The sequence below is a fragment of the Eulemur rufifrons genome, chromosome 7 (genome assembly GCF_041146395.1).
Source record: "Eulemur rufifrons isolate Redbay chromosome 7, OSU_ERuf_1, whole genome shotgun sequence".
NCBI classification, from domain to species: Eukaryota; Metazoa; Chordata; class Mammalia; order Primates; family Lemuridae; genus Eulemur; species Eulemur rufifrons.
Window position 1 is genome coordinate 88,601,254 of NC_090989.1, and position 15,908 is coordinate 88,617,161.

The following is a 15,908-nucleotide window of genomic DNA, read 5'->3' on the forward strand; positions in this document are numbered from 1 at the left end:
CGTTACAGTCTGAAGGACCCTTTCGGTGCACTTACACACAGACTGGCAAAAATTTCAACCTTTTAAATGTTTTCACTCCATAGAAACACAACTCTAGTATGTCAGAATAAATCACTGGGGAAATGTTATTTTCGTATTTAACTTTTGCAAATTAATATCCAAGATAGCTGTTATTAATATTAGAATTATTGAAATGTGATCTTTCTTATGGGACAATAAAGACAGTCATGGGAGATTCTTTGACATGTCCACATATGACCTTGAACTTTTTCTCATGATGCATACGTACACTGGTAAGGAGGGGGAAAGTACCTCAAAGGTTAGAGCCAGAAGCACAGTTTCATTTCCTCCTTCACTTTCCTTGAGGATCTACTGGGTCAAAGTTCAGGGTGTTTTAGAGGTGCTTTATAGGCAAACTGCTATCTTTCAGACAAACAAATGAAAATAATCAACAACATTAACAAAATTATAAGCTTTGAGAAGCTACTCAAGACTTTATCTTGAGTCAGGCACTGTCCTTATAGATGAAAAGAAGCGCAAATGTTAGCTTTTGTCTCATTGTTATCTTATTATTATAGTCAGCCCTTCTTTCTTGCTGTTTTCCTCTTTCTTTGTGGTTTGATATAAGTCTACTGTTATTAATAGCTATGCGAAAGAACAGCATGCAATAGAGGAAGTGCCCCAGGCTAGGAGCTAGTGAGTAGCAGTCCCAGGGAGGAATGGGTGTAGGTTCTGTTAACAAACAGCAGTATGACCTTGGATAAGCAACTCAGCCTCTCTCTCCCTTAGTTTCTTTGCAAAATGTCCTTATTCCTACTTACCCACAAAGTTGTTTTTAGGACAGAATGTGATAGGTGAAAGAATCCAAAATGATAAAAACCAACCATACCAAATAATTATTAGATCTTAGGACATTTTATATTTTAAAACAAATCTAGAAGCAAATATAGTATACAGAAACCTTGGAACCAAAAGACAATTAGCTATATATTTTGAGCATACTGCTTTTGGAAAAATGCCTCATCTTTATATAATATACAATGCTGATACCATTGCTTCAAAAATATTAATACAGTAGACTCAAGATGAATATGTGGCTCACATTAATGTGAGGTTGAAGATCATGTTCTTCTGCTTTAAAGTCTGTTTTGAACAATAGTTGTCTTTAAAGGTGTTTAAAGTTGAGATTTTCATTATTAGTAGAAGAAAGAAATTGAGGAAACATTGTGCCCACAAGATTTTTGAAAGCTTTTCAGGGGAAACAGCTGTGGTTTCTTTGGACTCCCAAGTCTATTATGCAGGTTAGTAGTGTATTTTGTAATGAGTTCTAGACCACCTGCCTTTCTGAGGAAATTAATATCAAGATAGATTTTTTTTTTTTTTTTTTGGTCCTTTTTGTCCTCAGTGGCTATGTATAAGATTTTCCTATTTAGTGGGTTTGGGCACCCCATAAAAATATTCATTCAATGTTGTTCAGCTATAAATGATTATTTTTTAAGACAATGCCTAGATGTATTTTAAACAAATTCTTATCTCAGTGGGTTTTGAGATTGAGACATATACTGCCCCAGTGAAACAGTCACCGTATGATGTAAATACAATTGTGCTTCCAAGGCAACAAATCCCTACAATGAATAAAATAGTGTTTTAAATGAATTTGGCTATAGTCTAAACAACCAGAATTCAAAACATTATTTTAATTATTTTCCCTCTTCTCACCCCTCCAGGAGTTTTGGGCAGGAGCGATGGATGCAGGAAGCAGCAGGAGTTTGGAGAATGCAGTGAATAGGATTCATCACGATCAGCTTGTTCCAAAGACAAACACAAGCAAGAAAATGTCCACCTTAGCAAATCCACCTAACATCCTGGAAATGCCACAAGAGATTAAGAAAAACTGTGGAGATAAACAGTTAGAAATCACAGTTGAAAGAATAAAAATGACAAAGAGCATCAAAGAAAAACAAAGCAATGATTTAGAGAAAGTGGCCTTAAAACGGAAGGCAGAAGGTGAAGAAAAGCCAGCTGGAAAGAAAGAGGCAAAGATAATAGAACTTGACAATCAGTTAATCACCATGCCTCTGCCTCACATCCCCTTAAAGAACATAATGGATGTGGAAATGAAGTTGGTCTACATTGATGAAGAGGACGTGAGCTATGAGTTTGTAGAGTCCTTCACGTCCACTGGGATTCAGCCAACATGCCGAGCTGCTGAAATAGTAGACCCTTTGAGTGTACCTAATTTCAGCTTCCTGCCTCAGATTGACAAATGGCTTCAGGTAGCCTTAAAGGATGCCAGCTCTTGCTATAGACAAAAGAAATACGCTGTGGCAGCAGGACAGTTCAGAACAGCACTTGAGGTATGGGATTAAAGAAAATATAGATTGGTGACAGGAAGCTGTGAAATGGAAAGTTGCAATTACATTGAGTGGTTCTGACCATACTGTAATGGACAATGATCATGGGGTGAGGATGTTTAATGATATCAGGAATATGCAGTTCCCAGTTTACATAAAGTAAATAAGCTGTGCCTGAAAATTAACATGCCTGTGTGCACCTGACATATAGAAATAACCCCAAGAGCATACCTCACGCTTTTTCTCTGTTAACAAACCCTGCAGTGAATGGTAACAAGTATAGAGATGCAGTTAGTTTTGTAATTTAGATGTCCACTATAAAAGCCATAAAGTTTTAGCACAATGGTGATGGGTAGACTATAGATTCTCTAAAAATAGGCAGTTAATGAGTATATGAATTGTTCCCTTTTGATATGTAGTCTTCATGATTAAACATAACCACCTTTACTTTTAAGCATGGGCTGATAATTTATACATGATACTTATTAAAAACAAAATAACACCATTTTACTTTACCATCAAACTTTATTTTCTTTCTCACTCTAGTGTGCTTTGTAAATAATTATTTTTCTATTTGTAAGCAGCTAAGTTTGTCAATATCTTGGCATAAGAAAAAGCCCACGGACTAAAATAAACCTGAGAATCACCACTAAAACACAAATAGGTAGTGGGAAAAATTGCTCTAGCACATGACTCACTGAACTTATAGAAGGACCAAAGTATGTAACTAGGAGTCCCATTGGCCTGGTATTAGTGACTGCATATTTCATTAATTACAAAAAACCTTTCAAAAAAAACAAAAAAAAACATTTCAGTGCATACTATGTATGCCTGCTTGGCACTGGAGATATAAAAAAAAAAGTCAGTGAAGACATGATTCCTTCCCTCTAACCATCTGGTGAGGGAGACAAACCCATAAACGTTTAAATAGACATGCCATAAAGGAGTAATTGATTCCCCATGGGGGGCGGGGGTGGGCAGGAGTCAAATGTGAGATGTTGTGGTTGAGATTTAAGGAGTAAAGTATCATTTCCACTGTCACCTGCCAGCCTGTTAAAATGACTACATACACAATGAATTATTAATGGGCAATACCAGACAATGGTGCCCCTAGATATTTAAAAGGAAACTAAGCACCAAAAAGGAAGTCTGGATAGATATGAAGCGGTTAGTTAGCACACAAATAGATTCATCTATAAATATTTCTGTTCTCATAAAGGCTCATCCACACAAAGAATGATGCACTATGTAAACTTCTGTACTATGTAATTAGTGCTGAAAAATCTACATTATCTATAAACCACCAAGAGAATCCTCTGCTGTCCTTTGAGCTAAAGCCCAGCAGCCTCTAAGAAAAGGATGCTAACGAAAGACTCCCTGAAGAACTGGAGGTAGTTTTGCCAGGGCCATTTTCAATTGAAATTTTTCTTCCCAGTTGGGGGAGGGTTAAAGGTATAATTTTATAAAGAAAAATAATCATTTTGGCAACGAAAAAAGAAAAGCATAAAATAAGAAAAGATGCTCTAAAAGCTTCAAATTAGGTCTAGGTGGAAGCAAAAGATATCTGCATTAACTGAAAGAAAATAGCCAGTTTTTCATAAAATCCAGTGTTCAAATTTGAATCAGGTTTTATTAACCCCAAGATATAATTATACTGGAAAGTGCTTGTGTTTTCTCCCTCTTTTTCTCTCCTTTCCTCTCCTCTTTTCTCCTCTCCTCTTTCCCTCACTGCTTCTCTCTCTCTCTCTCCCTCTCCCAGGGTTTTTAGGAAAGTTTTGGATGCTGACACTAATTACTAGTAATTAACAAAGGTAATTATTTTGAGGCCAAAACTTAGCTTAGACATCTGGCCTAGCTTTTGTCTAATTATCGTGGGAGTTAACTTTAAAATCTTACCTAAAATGTCTCTTAATAAACCAAAACTACTGGGAATAGAAAAGATTTGTAGCCTCTTTAACCCTTCTTTTGCTGAATTTAACTTCTAAATTTAACTCCTTCAATACTGAGTGTTCTCAGATATTATTTAGTGCACCTCTCCCTTTTCCTTAACTCCCAGTAAGACTGAGTAACATAGAATGGATGACAGAAACCAGGCATAACGCTCACACTTGAAAGGTAGATACGTAGGCAAGAATGTGGGTGTGTTTAAGTCAGGGTTAGGTTTGGCTGCAAATGACAGGAAACCTGAAATAACAGTGTCTGAAGGGAGAAAGTTTATTTCTCTCTCACATAAATGTTGGTAGTCAAGAGCTGGTACAGTATGATAATCAGGGTACCAGAGTCTATTTTGTTCCTTAAAAAGTGGCTTTGACTTCATGATCCAAAGTGACTGCTCCTGCTGCTGTCATGGCATACACATTCTGGCCAGCCAAAAGGGAAAAAGATGAAGGAGAGAGGCGCACTGTGTCCCTATAAGCACACTTCACAGAAGTTGTAGCCACAACTTCCTTCTTTTTTTTCCCCCATTGATCAGAATTTAGTCATGTGGCCACACGTACCTGGCAAGGGTATCTGAGAAATATGGTCTTTATTCCAGATGGCCATTCATAGGTTCTCTTACCGAGGCAGAAGGTGAAAGTAGATAGTGAAAGATACTACTAGCATCTCTCCCACAGGATGCTAATTATCTGGGAGGTATTGTGAAGCATATAAAATGCTTGCCAAATGGCTGGTATGAAGTCAACTGCAGAAGTGTACAAAGGAGGGGTTGTTGTTAAAGGTAAGACCACAAAAAAGGAACAGAAAAGTAAGAACTGGACAAAGGACCTGGAGATTTGTAACTATTTATTGATTGACACAATAATTGCCAATGTACCTTATAAACCCATTAGGGATATTCTGTTTACGTGTTGGTTTCCTTGTGCTCTTGATAAAATATTAACTCCTTTTGTTTTCATAGCATAGTCATTAACTAGATGAGTAAATTTATAATATAATATTTTATAATAATTAAGATAAAATGGTATGCAGTGATTCAGAGGACAACAGTTTAACTTTCAAAAAACAATCAACTTTACTCTTTTAGGATTTCATGACATAGCAGGCATTTATTTAAATGTGCCTGATGAAATAACTTTTTGTATGCTTTTTTTTTTTTTTTTTACTAAAGAAAGTTGAACCAGTTATTTAGGTAAGATTAATCCTAAGCTCTATGACCAACTCATCAATCTTTCTCAAGATTCATTAAAATCAATCATCATTTGCTCTTGTATTTGTATTCATATCAGAAGCCAAACCAATAGGACAAAAAGTAAAAGCTGAATATAAATACATGAATTCATACTAAAGCATTTTTTCATGCCTTGATGCTATTCCTTGTAATTTTTAAAAGATTACCTGTTCAACTTCACCCACTATAAAAACAGTAGAGTTTCTAAAAGAAAAAAATATAAGACTGGCCTCATGTAGTTGTATTTACATATTAAGCAATACATACTATTTACTATTCAATAAATTGCTTGGCTGTCAATAAAAAGTAGGAAAAGATTAATTAATAAATTAGGAAAATGCAAAGGTTGAGGGATGTAGTAATCAGATGTTTCTTGCCATGTTTAGGAAAAACACTCAAAGATATTGTCAAATAGTCTTCTAAGTTTGTGGCATGAAACCTAAACAATACCACCATTTCAACCTTAATCCTAGGATCTTAGTAATTAAGAGACTTCCACCTGTTGAATTAGAACAAATCTACACACACCTTTCAAGAGTCACAGCTTCAAACAATCCCACTGAATCAGTCAAAGAAGACAGCACAAGCCTTATCCCTTACCAACCTGAACTCTTCTGGTTTCATCACGAAGGAACTCCTTGAGGTGCTAATCCTTTTCTAATATCTTGACGCTCCACTCACTGATCTGTGAAGTTAAAGTAATAACTCACATTTATGGAGCTCTTTCTATGTGTCAGGTACTATATTTTGCATTCTGGGAATGTTTATATTTATTAATCCACTTTATTCTCACAACAATCCCATAAGACAGGACTAGTACTATGTGGTTACTAATAAGAAAACTGAGGGATAGACAGGTTAAGCAACTTGCTCAAGGTTTGACAGCTAGAAGTGGTGGAGTCAGGATCTGAACTCAGGCCGTCAGAGCTCACCAGCTCAACCCCGATGTCTTTGCTTTGCTTTCCAGCTGGTTGGAAATACAGAATTCCAGACCCTGCCACACCTGCAGAATCAGAATCTGCATTTTAACAGATCCCAGATGGTCCTTGTGCACACTGCAGTTTGAGAAGCACTGTATTCTGTGATATGCCTACACAGAACAGATTTGCCCTCCAGTTAACACTTTGCAACGTGGTCCCTACATTTTATAATTTAAAATGTTCTGTGCCCAACACCAATTTCATAGGAAAGAATTTCCTTTTAAGCAGGTGTTTCTATAACAATAGTTCAGAATGTTTGGATTGCAAGGACTCATAATTTTTTTTTTTTCATGTAAGTGAGGGGAATGGGTTGACACTGCATTTGTATTGTACAAGAACATCATAAAAATTGCCATCTATTACCACCATTAATTTGCAGTTTAACACCAGAAAGGTAGAAAGAAAATAGAAAGGTCATGCTCCAAGAATGAAGGAAATTTTAAAATTAGGGTTGTTTTTTTTTTTAATTTTATGAAAAGCTAAGTTGTTTTTATTTTTTATTTCCCCTTGGATCAGTAAAGCATTGGTCTGACAAGCAGCTTTTGGGAATCACTGTTCTAGAACACATTCCCTTGATGGTAAGCATTAGGTATCCTGAACAATTGAACCCTCACCAGGGCCTTCTTATGAGATTATTTCCAGGATAATGGAATTTCCTATGAGGCAGGTCCATTTTGGAGCCCATTCAAGGGGGTTTATTTAATGAAGTAGAAAAGATATCTCATTATAGGGCAGCCTCACCTATAATTGCTCTGCTGAGAATAATTCTGTAGCAAATCTCTAGGGCATAAAAACGTGGATATCCCAGAAAGTTTAATTTAAATGGATTTCAACACAGATATTTCTTTGGTGCAACATAATATGGAATTTGGGAGTTCACCAAATTCTCTGAGTGTCTGAGCTATCTTATTACATATCTGTCCACTTGCATATGAATTCAGCGTGCATTTCTTAAATGCCTGCTGGGCTCCAGACATTTTTATTCATATAATCATTGCAGTAATCCTCTAAGATAGATATTATCATCCCCATCTTACAGATGAAGAAACTGATGCTCTAAAAAGTTAAATGACTTACTTAACATGCCACAGCTAGTTTGTGACAGGGCTGAGACTGAGCTCAGATACCCTGATTTCACATCTAGTCTTCTTTACGTTATTGCTTTTCATATTTGAAGATGCATAAAGACTGCATAAGAATCTCATTTAAAATGCAGATTCTGACGTACTAAGTCTGTGGTGGGGCACCAGATGCCACATTTCAAATAACTTCACAATCATGTCCATGCTGCTGGTCCAGGGACCACTCTGAGTAGCAAAGATTTATGCCAAACCACTAGTAGTTTCTCAAATGCCTACCATTGCCCTCTAGCAAGTTAGCAGTAAGCACTTCCATATATCCAGCTCGCAGGTGGCCACAGGTCCACAGCTGTGATGGACACAGCATTGAATTTGAACTCAGATTATCTATGTTTGATGCTGTTTCTGATACCTAATTGCCATGCGACTTTGAGCAACTTCCTAAGCCCTGACACTGTTAAGTAGTAATGATAATACAGTGCTTTCACACAGAATATCAAGAACTGCTTATTGAAAAACGTGACATCTAAATTCATGTACAAGTTGTCGTTGTGCTTCTCGAATACCTCATTTCCCTCTTCAGTTTGTATTTAATTTAAAACTTTAACACTCCAAAGGAGTTTGCCCAACTCTGTGTTTATCAATAATTTTTTTAATCCTTAGCCCTTTTCCCCTTTGATTAACATTAAAAATTTATAGTCTTCTTTTAATGATATTTAAAATTCAAATCAAGGGCCAAAGTAATGCATTATTCCCTACTTTATTTCCCTTTGAGAAGCAGTGATTTAAATCAAACATTATTTTGAACTATTATTAACTGCTACTGACAAAAACATAAGCCTTCCCTTAAATGTATGAATTGTTATGCTAGAGATAGCCCATTTTTTCTTAGTTTTCAGGTACAAACTGACTGTTGCAATTCTATATGTTCAGGATTAGACATTTCAAAGTTTTTTTGTTTTTGATTTCTTTTTAATTTCAGCGTATTATGGGGGTACAAAAGTTTAGGTTATGTATATTGCCCTTGCCCCACCACCCTCCCGGAGTCAGAGCTTCAAGCACGTCCATTCCCCAGATGGTGCGCTTCGCGCTCATTATGTAGGTATACACCCATACCCCCCCCCCCACATCTGCCCGACACCCAATTGGTGTTATTCCCAAATGTGCACTTAGGTGATGACATTTCAGTTTTTAACTTGATTGTTGCCATCTTTGTTCCATCCAGAGACATCATAACTAATAAATATTTAATGATCAAAGATATTTGAAAAAATGCTGGCAAGTTTAAATGCTGGGAAAATACAAAATGAATACCTCCCTTAACCATAAAAATAAAATTATAAAATCAGATATATTCCTATGATTGAGCACCGATTAAATAAGACAAATCTCTAGAACATTAGAATTTGCCAGTATGAGAAAAATACCACTAATATTTACCAGCTATTTTGGCCAGACATAATGCTAGATGCTGGGAATGCAAATACAAATAAAACATAATCCCTGCCTCAGGGAGCCAGAATTCAGAGATCAGGAATAGGGTCCTAATGCCTGTGTTCTAAGAACTCATTTGTAATTTTTGGTTATTTATTTTTTATTTTTAGCTTAATGTGTTATTGTTTATGTTTCAAAAGATTTTTTTTTAAATGTGACCTTTAAGTGGACATTTAGAAAGTTTTCCTACAAATTTTAGTGTAATTTAACTACCTCTGGTGGTCATTTATCTCAAGCCCAGTGAAATTTAAAAACAAATAAATAAAGATTTAAGATACACAGAGCAGAGTTGACTATTGGTTAAAGGGACAAAATATTTTTCAGGCTGAATATTATTAAAAAGAGATAGGAAATAGGAGGGATATCTGAGGCAATTTCTCAATTTGATGGGCCCTGTTACTATTGAAGCTTTGTATCCAGATGGCCCTGGCTCTGCTGCACACCCACCCTCTGACTCATCTGACTCGTGCCAAGCCCCTCGCCCCCAACTCCACCACAACAGCAGAGTCTGACACAGCAGGGAGCAGCGATTCCTGTTGGTCTGCAGCACCCGTAACGTGGGTGAGCTTGTAAGGGAGGATGTGGGGGAAATCAAAAGGACAAGAAGAGTGGACAAAGCAGCCAAGTGAGGGTTGAGCGGTAGTCATTGGCTATCTCAGGGAGAGTTGAGTTTCCCCATTACTAAGATGGTGACAGAGTGTGCAAGGGGGGGAGCAAGTAGGAGAATTTTCAGTAACTAAGGCTATACTGTAATTTGTATCACTTTACAAATGAAAGAAGAATCACATTGCATGTAAAAAAAATCATGAACCTCATAGGTTTTCAATACAGTCCTGTGTGGCTTAACGACAGGGATACAGTTCTGAGAAATGCATTGTTAGGTGATTTTGTTGTTGTGTGAACATCATAGCGGGTACTTACAGAAAGCTAGATGGTATAGCCTACTACACTTCTAGGCTATGTGGTATGACCTATTGCTCTCAGGCTCCAAACCTGTACAGCATGTTACCATACTGAATACTGTAGGCAATTGTAACACAATGGTAAGTATTTGTGTATCTAAACATAGAAAAGATACAGTCAAAATATAGTATAAAATATAAAAAATGGTAAAACTTGCATAGGGCAGCTCCAGTATAATCTTGTGGAATCATTGTCATATATATGTTCTGTCGTTGATCAAAATGTTGATATGCAGCACATGACTGTATAATTCCAATCACCAGGGAAGCTATTAAATATACATGGTTATCCAAACCCACCCTCAGAGAGTCTGATACAATTATCTGGGGTCTAGATAATGATCATGGTTGACACATTGATATTTGTAAGTTTCCAGGTCAATTACTGAGCAGCTAAAGGTTGAGAACTACCGGCATAGAAAATGCTCATCACTTCCTTCTTTAAAATCACCTAAAATAAGTGTTAACCCATATGTAGCTTTTTAAAGGAAATAAGAGAAGTCATATATAAACATTCAAAAGCTATTAAAAGCATTACAGAAAAATGTAAACACCATTGTCCTGAAAATTTGCCTTTGGAAATTTACACTGAAAATAGTCTTCTCACATTCATTTAAAAAGCAAATTAACTTAATGAATATTTTTCTATTATTATTAATACTAAAAAAAAAAAAAAAAGATCCATACTGAACTCTGGCCAGTGTTTAGTTAGTATGTGTCTCTGAAATGTTAAATTCATCCCATGAGTGAAGACCTCATTAAAAAGGAACAATTAATCTGTAGGAAGCTGAGGAAGATCTTTTTCATGAGCAGGATCATCTCCATAGTTTACAGGTGGCCACTATGTGTTTGATTCAAATAGTAAATTTAATGAAATTAGTAAACATCGTTAACTCTGTGATTGTTGTAAATCAAAACCCAATCAATTCAGTCATGAAGTCTTACACAACCCTAAATTGTAATCAGTTTGATGATTCTGTTTTGGGGTTCACACACACAAAAATGATGATTCTGACATAAATATTGGATGATGTTGCCAAACATTTCTTCCACTATCCAACTTTCTAAGTTTATTACAGGTCTACCAAAGCCAGATAAAGTTACAAAGAGCAAACTCTTCTCTCTTTCCTTTATCCTCCACCCCATTCCAATCTTCATACACAATAGAGCTTGATATTCAAATGACTCTGAAGGTACTGAGTAGATGAGATCCACTGAAATTTGTTCACAGAAATGGAATGCAGAGTGAGGTTATGGTTACCTTTTTGATTCAGATTATCTAAAAAACATTAAAAGAAACATTTGATTTCAACTCCTACTCACTTAACTCTTCTCTTTGCCTCATTTGACCTTTATTAAAATGGAGAAGACTTCATTTCCACCTGGGAGATGATTGTGTTCCCATCAGTGAAGAGGATGTAGTTAAGCAGGGAGTAATAAAAAAGAGAAACAGACAGATTTTCATTGTACTGTCTCAGTGTGGTTTCCTTATTTGGTAGAAATGGCTATGAATACCTAGAATATTGAATTTATACATACTTAAATGCCACTACCAAAATATTTTTATATCCAGAAATAAATAACTTCTGGAGTACCTGTTTTGATTGATGATGATGATTATGATTACGCTACTCATTTACAAATAATTGATCAGTGGTTTTGTGGGGCAAGTTTTACCAAGAAATCAACCACAAATTATTAAATGACTGCTTTCTCACTACAAGTAACTACTTTTTATCAACTTGCTGGATGACACTGGGGTGAGAAGACATTATATGGCAGGGTTTTAGTCCTCAAGGAATTTAGAGTCAGGCTTTAGACAGAAGTGTTATAATTTTAAGGCAATTAGAAATCCATCAAGTGTTCAGTGATGTGCAATGACTGTATAGAGCAAAGGTTTAGGATGGGAAAAATCAGTAGAGTCTAGGATATGCATTTGGGAGCACAAACTATGTGGCAGACACTTTATCTATATTAAATCATCTAATTCTCACAACAACCCAGGGGGTGGGATGCTCTTATCCCTATTAAGGATAAGTAGAAAAATATATATCAAGGACTCGTGGAATAGATAATGGGATTTTGAATGGAACCTCAGAACATAAATAGCTGAGAAAAAGTGGGGTGGGAGAGGGATGGAAGATTAGTATGATATATGAGAGAAACATTACCAGAAGGATGGAGGGTTTGAAGAAAGAAGCATAAAACAGAGGACAGCAAAGAGATGGGTGGACCAGAGAAAGGCATGATTATGAAATAAAGGTGGAAAGCTATAAGCAGATTCTGGAGGGTCCTAAAAACCAGGAAGAGAATATTGGGATTGGTGTTAAAGGCAATAAATGAATTCTTGGACAGAGAAGTAATGATGTAAAAAAGGATTCACTGGAAATCAGCAAAGGACACACAAAAAAATTTATTGAGTAGTGACTATATTATCAACACTATACTGGTTGCTACAAGAGCTACAGGGAAGCAAAAGATTTCAACACCACAGTTACAGCTCTTCATCCATTCTTCAGTTATATTTGAAATATACTCTGCACATGGTAGACATTTTAATCCAACTCTTAATTTTAGGGGAAAACAGCCAAAAATAGGAATGTATGAGAGAACTGGGGGCGGGGGGGGGGGCGGAGGGAACACAGAACACCAGGGTAAAATAGGAAGGAATTTGATGTCGCTGGGGTAGTAAGTGCAGAGAAGAATGAATGGGGAAAAATGAAGCTGGAAAATCTGGCACATTCCCAAGGGTCATGCATACCTTGTTGAGATCTTGAACATTGTCCAGTAGGCAACAAGAGGCTTCCCAAAAGAATCAGTGTAGGGAATGGTAAAGTCTGATTTTTATTTTTGCTATATCACTCCAATATATATATGGAGAAAAGATAGTAGTCTCTGGGTTATGATCCATTACTGGGTTATGAAATCAGTTCAATGGGTTGTGACCAGCATTATGTTTAATTGAAATCCTACAATGGAATGGAATAGAATAAGAATACAATACAATAAAAAAATCAGAGTTCATGGAACACTGGAAATAATTTTAACTTTGTAAAAATTTTGTTTTTGTTACGTATCCCGGTATATCTGTATCTATCTATAAGTAGAAATATAGATAGAAAGAGAAGGAAGAAGAGAGGAAGGAAGGAAGAAGGAAGGAAGGGAGGGAGGGAGGAAGACTTCAGTGACAGGTGAGAAGCAAAGAAGCATTATGTAAGAATCAAAGTGCCACCAAATCAGTAAAAGAGCATATCTAGAGGTAAAGTTGATGAATGCAGTTTTGGATGTGTTGCATGTGAAGGCTGGTGGCAAGCCCAATTGGAGCAGCACATTTGTTGGCTAGACGTGTATAGGAAGCACAGGGGAAAATTCACAACCAAAGATAGACATTGAGGAGTTGCCAGTACTTGATGCCATCTGAATTGTAAAAAAGAATAGAAAGATGAGGAAAGAATTTTGGAGGAATTTGAACAATTAGAAAGGAGAGACAAAATTAATTAAGAGGGAACTACAAGAGGTTACTCCTTATGGACTAGAGGTTTTGGGAAACTAATTACAAAGTTTCTAGAAAGTCACATTAAGAGTGAATAATAACCTGTTTGTCAAGGATCTTTGGAGAGAACAATTTTATTTCTTTTTTATTTCTAAATATTAAAAAAAATAAAAAACCAAAATATTAAGGGGATACAAATGTTTTTGTTACATGGATACCTTTTATAATGCTTTAGTCAAGGCTATAAGTGTACTCAGCACCTGTATAGTGTTCATTGTACCTATTAGGTAGGTTTCTACCCCTCCCCTTGTTGCCCCTCTCCCCTTCTTGATTTCAGTTTTTACTTCTTTCTGTGCCCATGTATGCCCATCCATTAGTTCCAAGTTATTAGAGAGTACATGTGATGTTTGTTTTTCCATTCTTGAGATACTTCACTTAGGATAATGGTCTCCATTTCCATCCAAATTGCTGCAAAAGGCATTAATTCATTTCTTTTTATGGCTGAGTTGTACTCCATGGTATATACATACCACCTTTTGTTAATCCATTCAGGAATTGATGGGTACTTGGGTTGATTCCACATCTTTGCAATTGTGAATTGTGCTATAATAAACATTTGAGTGGAGGGCCTTTTTAATAAAATGACTTCTCTTCCTTTGGGTAGATATCTAGCAATGGGATTGCTGGATCAAATTGCAGGTCTGTCTACTTTTAGTTCTTTCCAAAATCTCCATACTGTTTTCCATATAGGTTGTACTAATTTGCAGTCCCAACAACAGTGTATAAGCATTCCTTTCTCTCTGCATCCATGCCAGATGGATCTATTGTTTTTGGACTTTTTAATAAAAGCCATTCTAACTGGGGTAAGGTGATACCTCATTGTGGTTTTAATTTGCATTTCCTTGATGATTAGTGACATTGAACATTTTTTCATATGTTTGTAGGCCATTTGTCTCATCTTTTGGAAAACTTCTGTTCATGTCTTTTGCGTACTTTTTGATGGAGTTGTTTGGTTTTTTCCTTGCTGATTTTTTTGTAGATTCTGCATATTAGCCCTTTATCAGATGTACAGTTTGTGAATATTTTCTCCCATTCTGTAGGTTATCTGTTTGCTCTGTTGATTATTTCCTTTGCTGTGCAGAAGCTTTTTAATTTAATCAAGTCCCATTTATTTATTTTTGTTGTTGTTGTAATTTCCTTTGGGGTCTTAGTCATCAATTATTTGCCTAGGCCAATATCTAGAAGAGAAAACAATTTTAGTGGTTATCAATCCAACTCAGCCAGGAAGACTTCTTTCTCAAGAATGGGTCTGGACATACTCTAGTTTAACAAACCTAGGGATAAAATAGTTTGAACCTGAAAAGTTTGACTAACCATGTAAACCATGTGTTTAGGTGTAGACTAAAAACTAGCAGCCATAATTTTTACTTTGAAATTTCATGTATTGGCAAAATTAGTCTTTCCACTCATTATATAGTAGAACATATGATGTATTCTCAATGACCCCTGTTGAAAGAATAAACAACCATCTGAAACTAAAAGATGATTTTATTGCTTGTAATCAAGGGCAAATTGTGATTGTAGGGCACAGCTTTCTGAACAAAGCCAAGTTGCAGAAGCAGGGGTGAGTCTAGAAAGAGAAGTAGACAATGCATCCGATAAATTTGCCTCAAAGGGAAAAGAAGAGATGAGAGAGTAGCTTAAGGGGAATGCAGAGCAATGGGCTGGTTTTTACATTGTTTTAGGAATATGAACACTGAAAATTATTATAGTGTAAGAGCCTGTAGAGAGAGAGAGAATGAAAATAAATGAAAAGATGATTGAAGGTGTGAAATCTCCAAGGAAGTGTAAAAGGATGGGGGTCTGGAGACAGGTGGAAAGATTATATTTGAACATATGGGAATCTGTTGCATTGAGACAGGAAGAGTTTTTAATGGGTAGAGGATAAGTTGAGAGAATTCTTAGCTTAGTTTTGTTTTAATTCAACTGAAAGCAATCGAGGAGTTTGAGACTTGAAACCAAAGATTGGCCAAACTACAGAGACAAATTAGATAGGCGCTGGGTAGGAGAAAGGGGGAGGATTCAGAACTTCTCTGAGGAGGGGCACCATCAATCTATAATGACAATAAACTGCAAGGTTGTATGATATTTCCCAATGGGACTCTGAGAATTCAAAAGTTTTGGTTGATTTAGATTTGAAGTTTTGATGAGAAGATTGAGAGGGCAGAACCACTGCGATTAATGATGAGAGTGGTTATAGTGATGGAGAGTGGGTCTGGGCCGGGTAGACAAGGACAGAAGAGAGCTATGTGGTTAAGAGAGCACATAGTGGTTCAGGGACTGAAGGTCAAAGGAAAGACGTTGGAGGATATGAGAG

The 15,908-nt window shown here is 36.4% G+C and overlaps 1 protein-coding gene across 1 annotated transcript in view; it reads left to right on the plus strand.

Annotated features, from left to right (window-relative positions):
* Nucleotides 1–1,727: 1,727 nt before the first annotated feature.
* Nucleotides 1,728–15,908, plus strand: part of SPATA16 (spermatogenesis associated 16) — a 214,621-nt gene continuing 200,440 nt past the window's right edge. Inside the window, exon 1 of the mRNA XM_069472925.1 lies at nt 1,728–2,357. Coding sequence (XP_069329026.1) covers nt 1,746–2,357 — 612 coding nt within the window. The 5' untranslated portion in view covers nt 1,728–1,745. The remainder of the gene's footprint in view (nt 2,358–15,908) is intronic.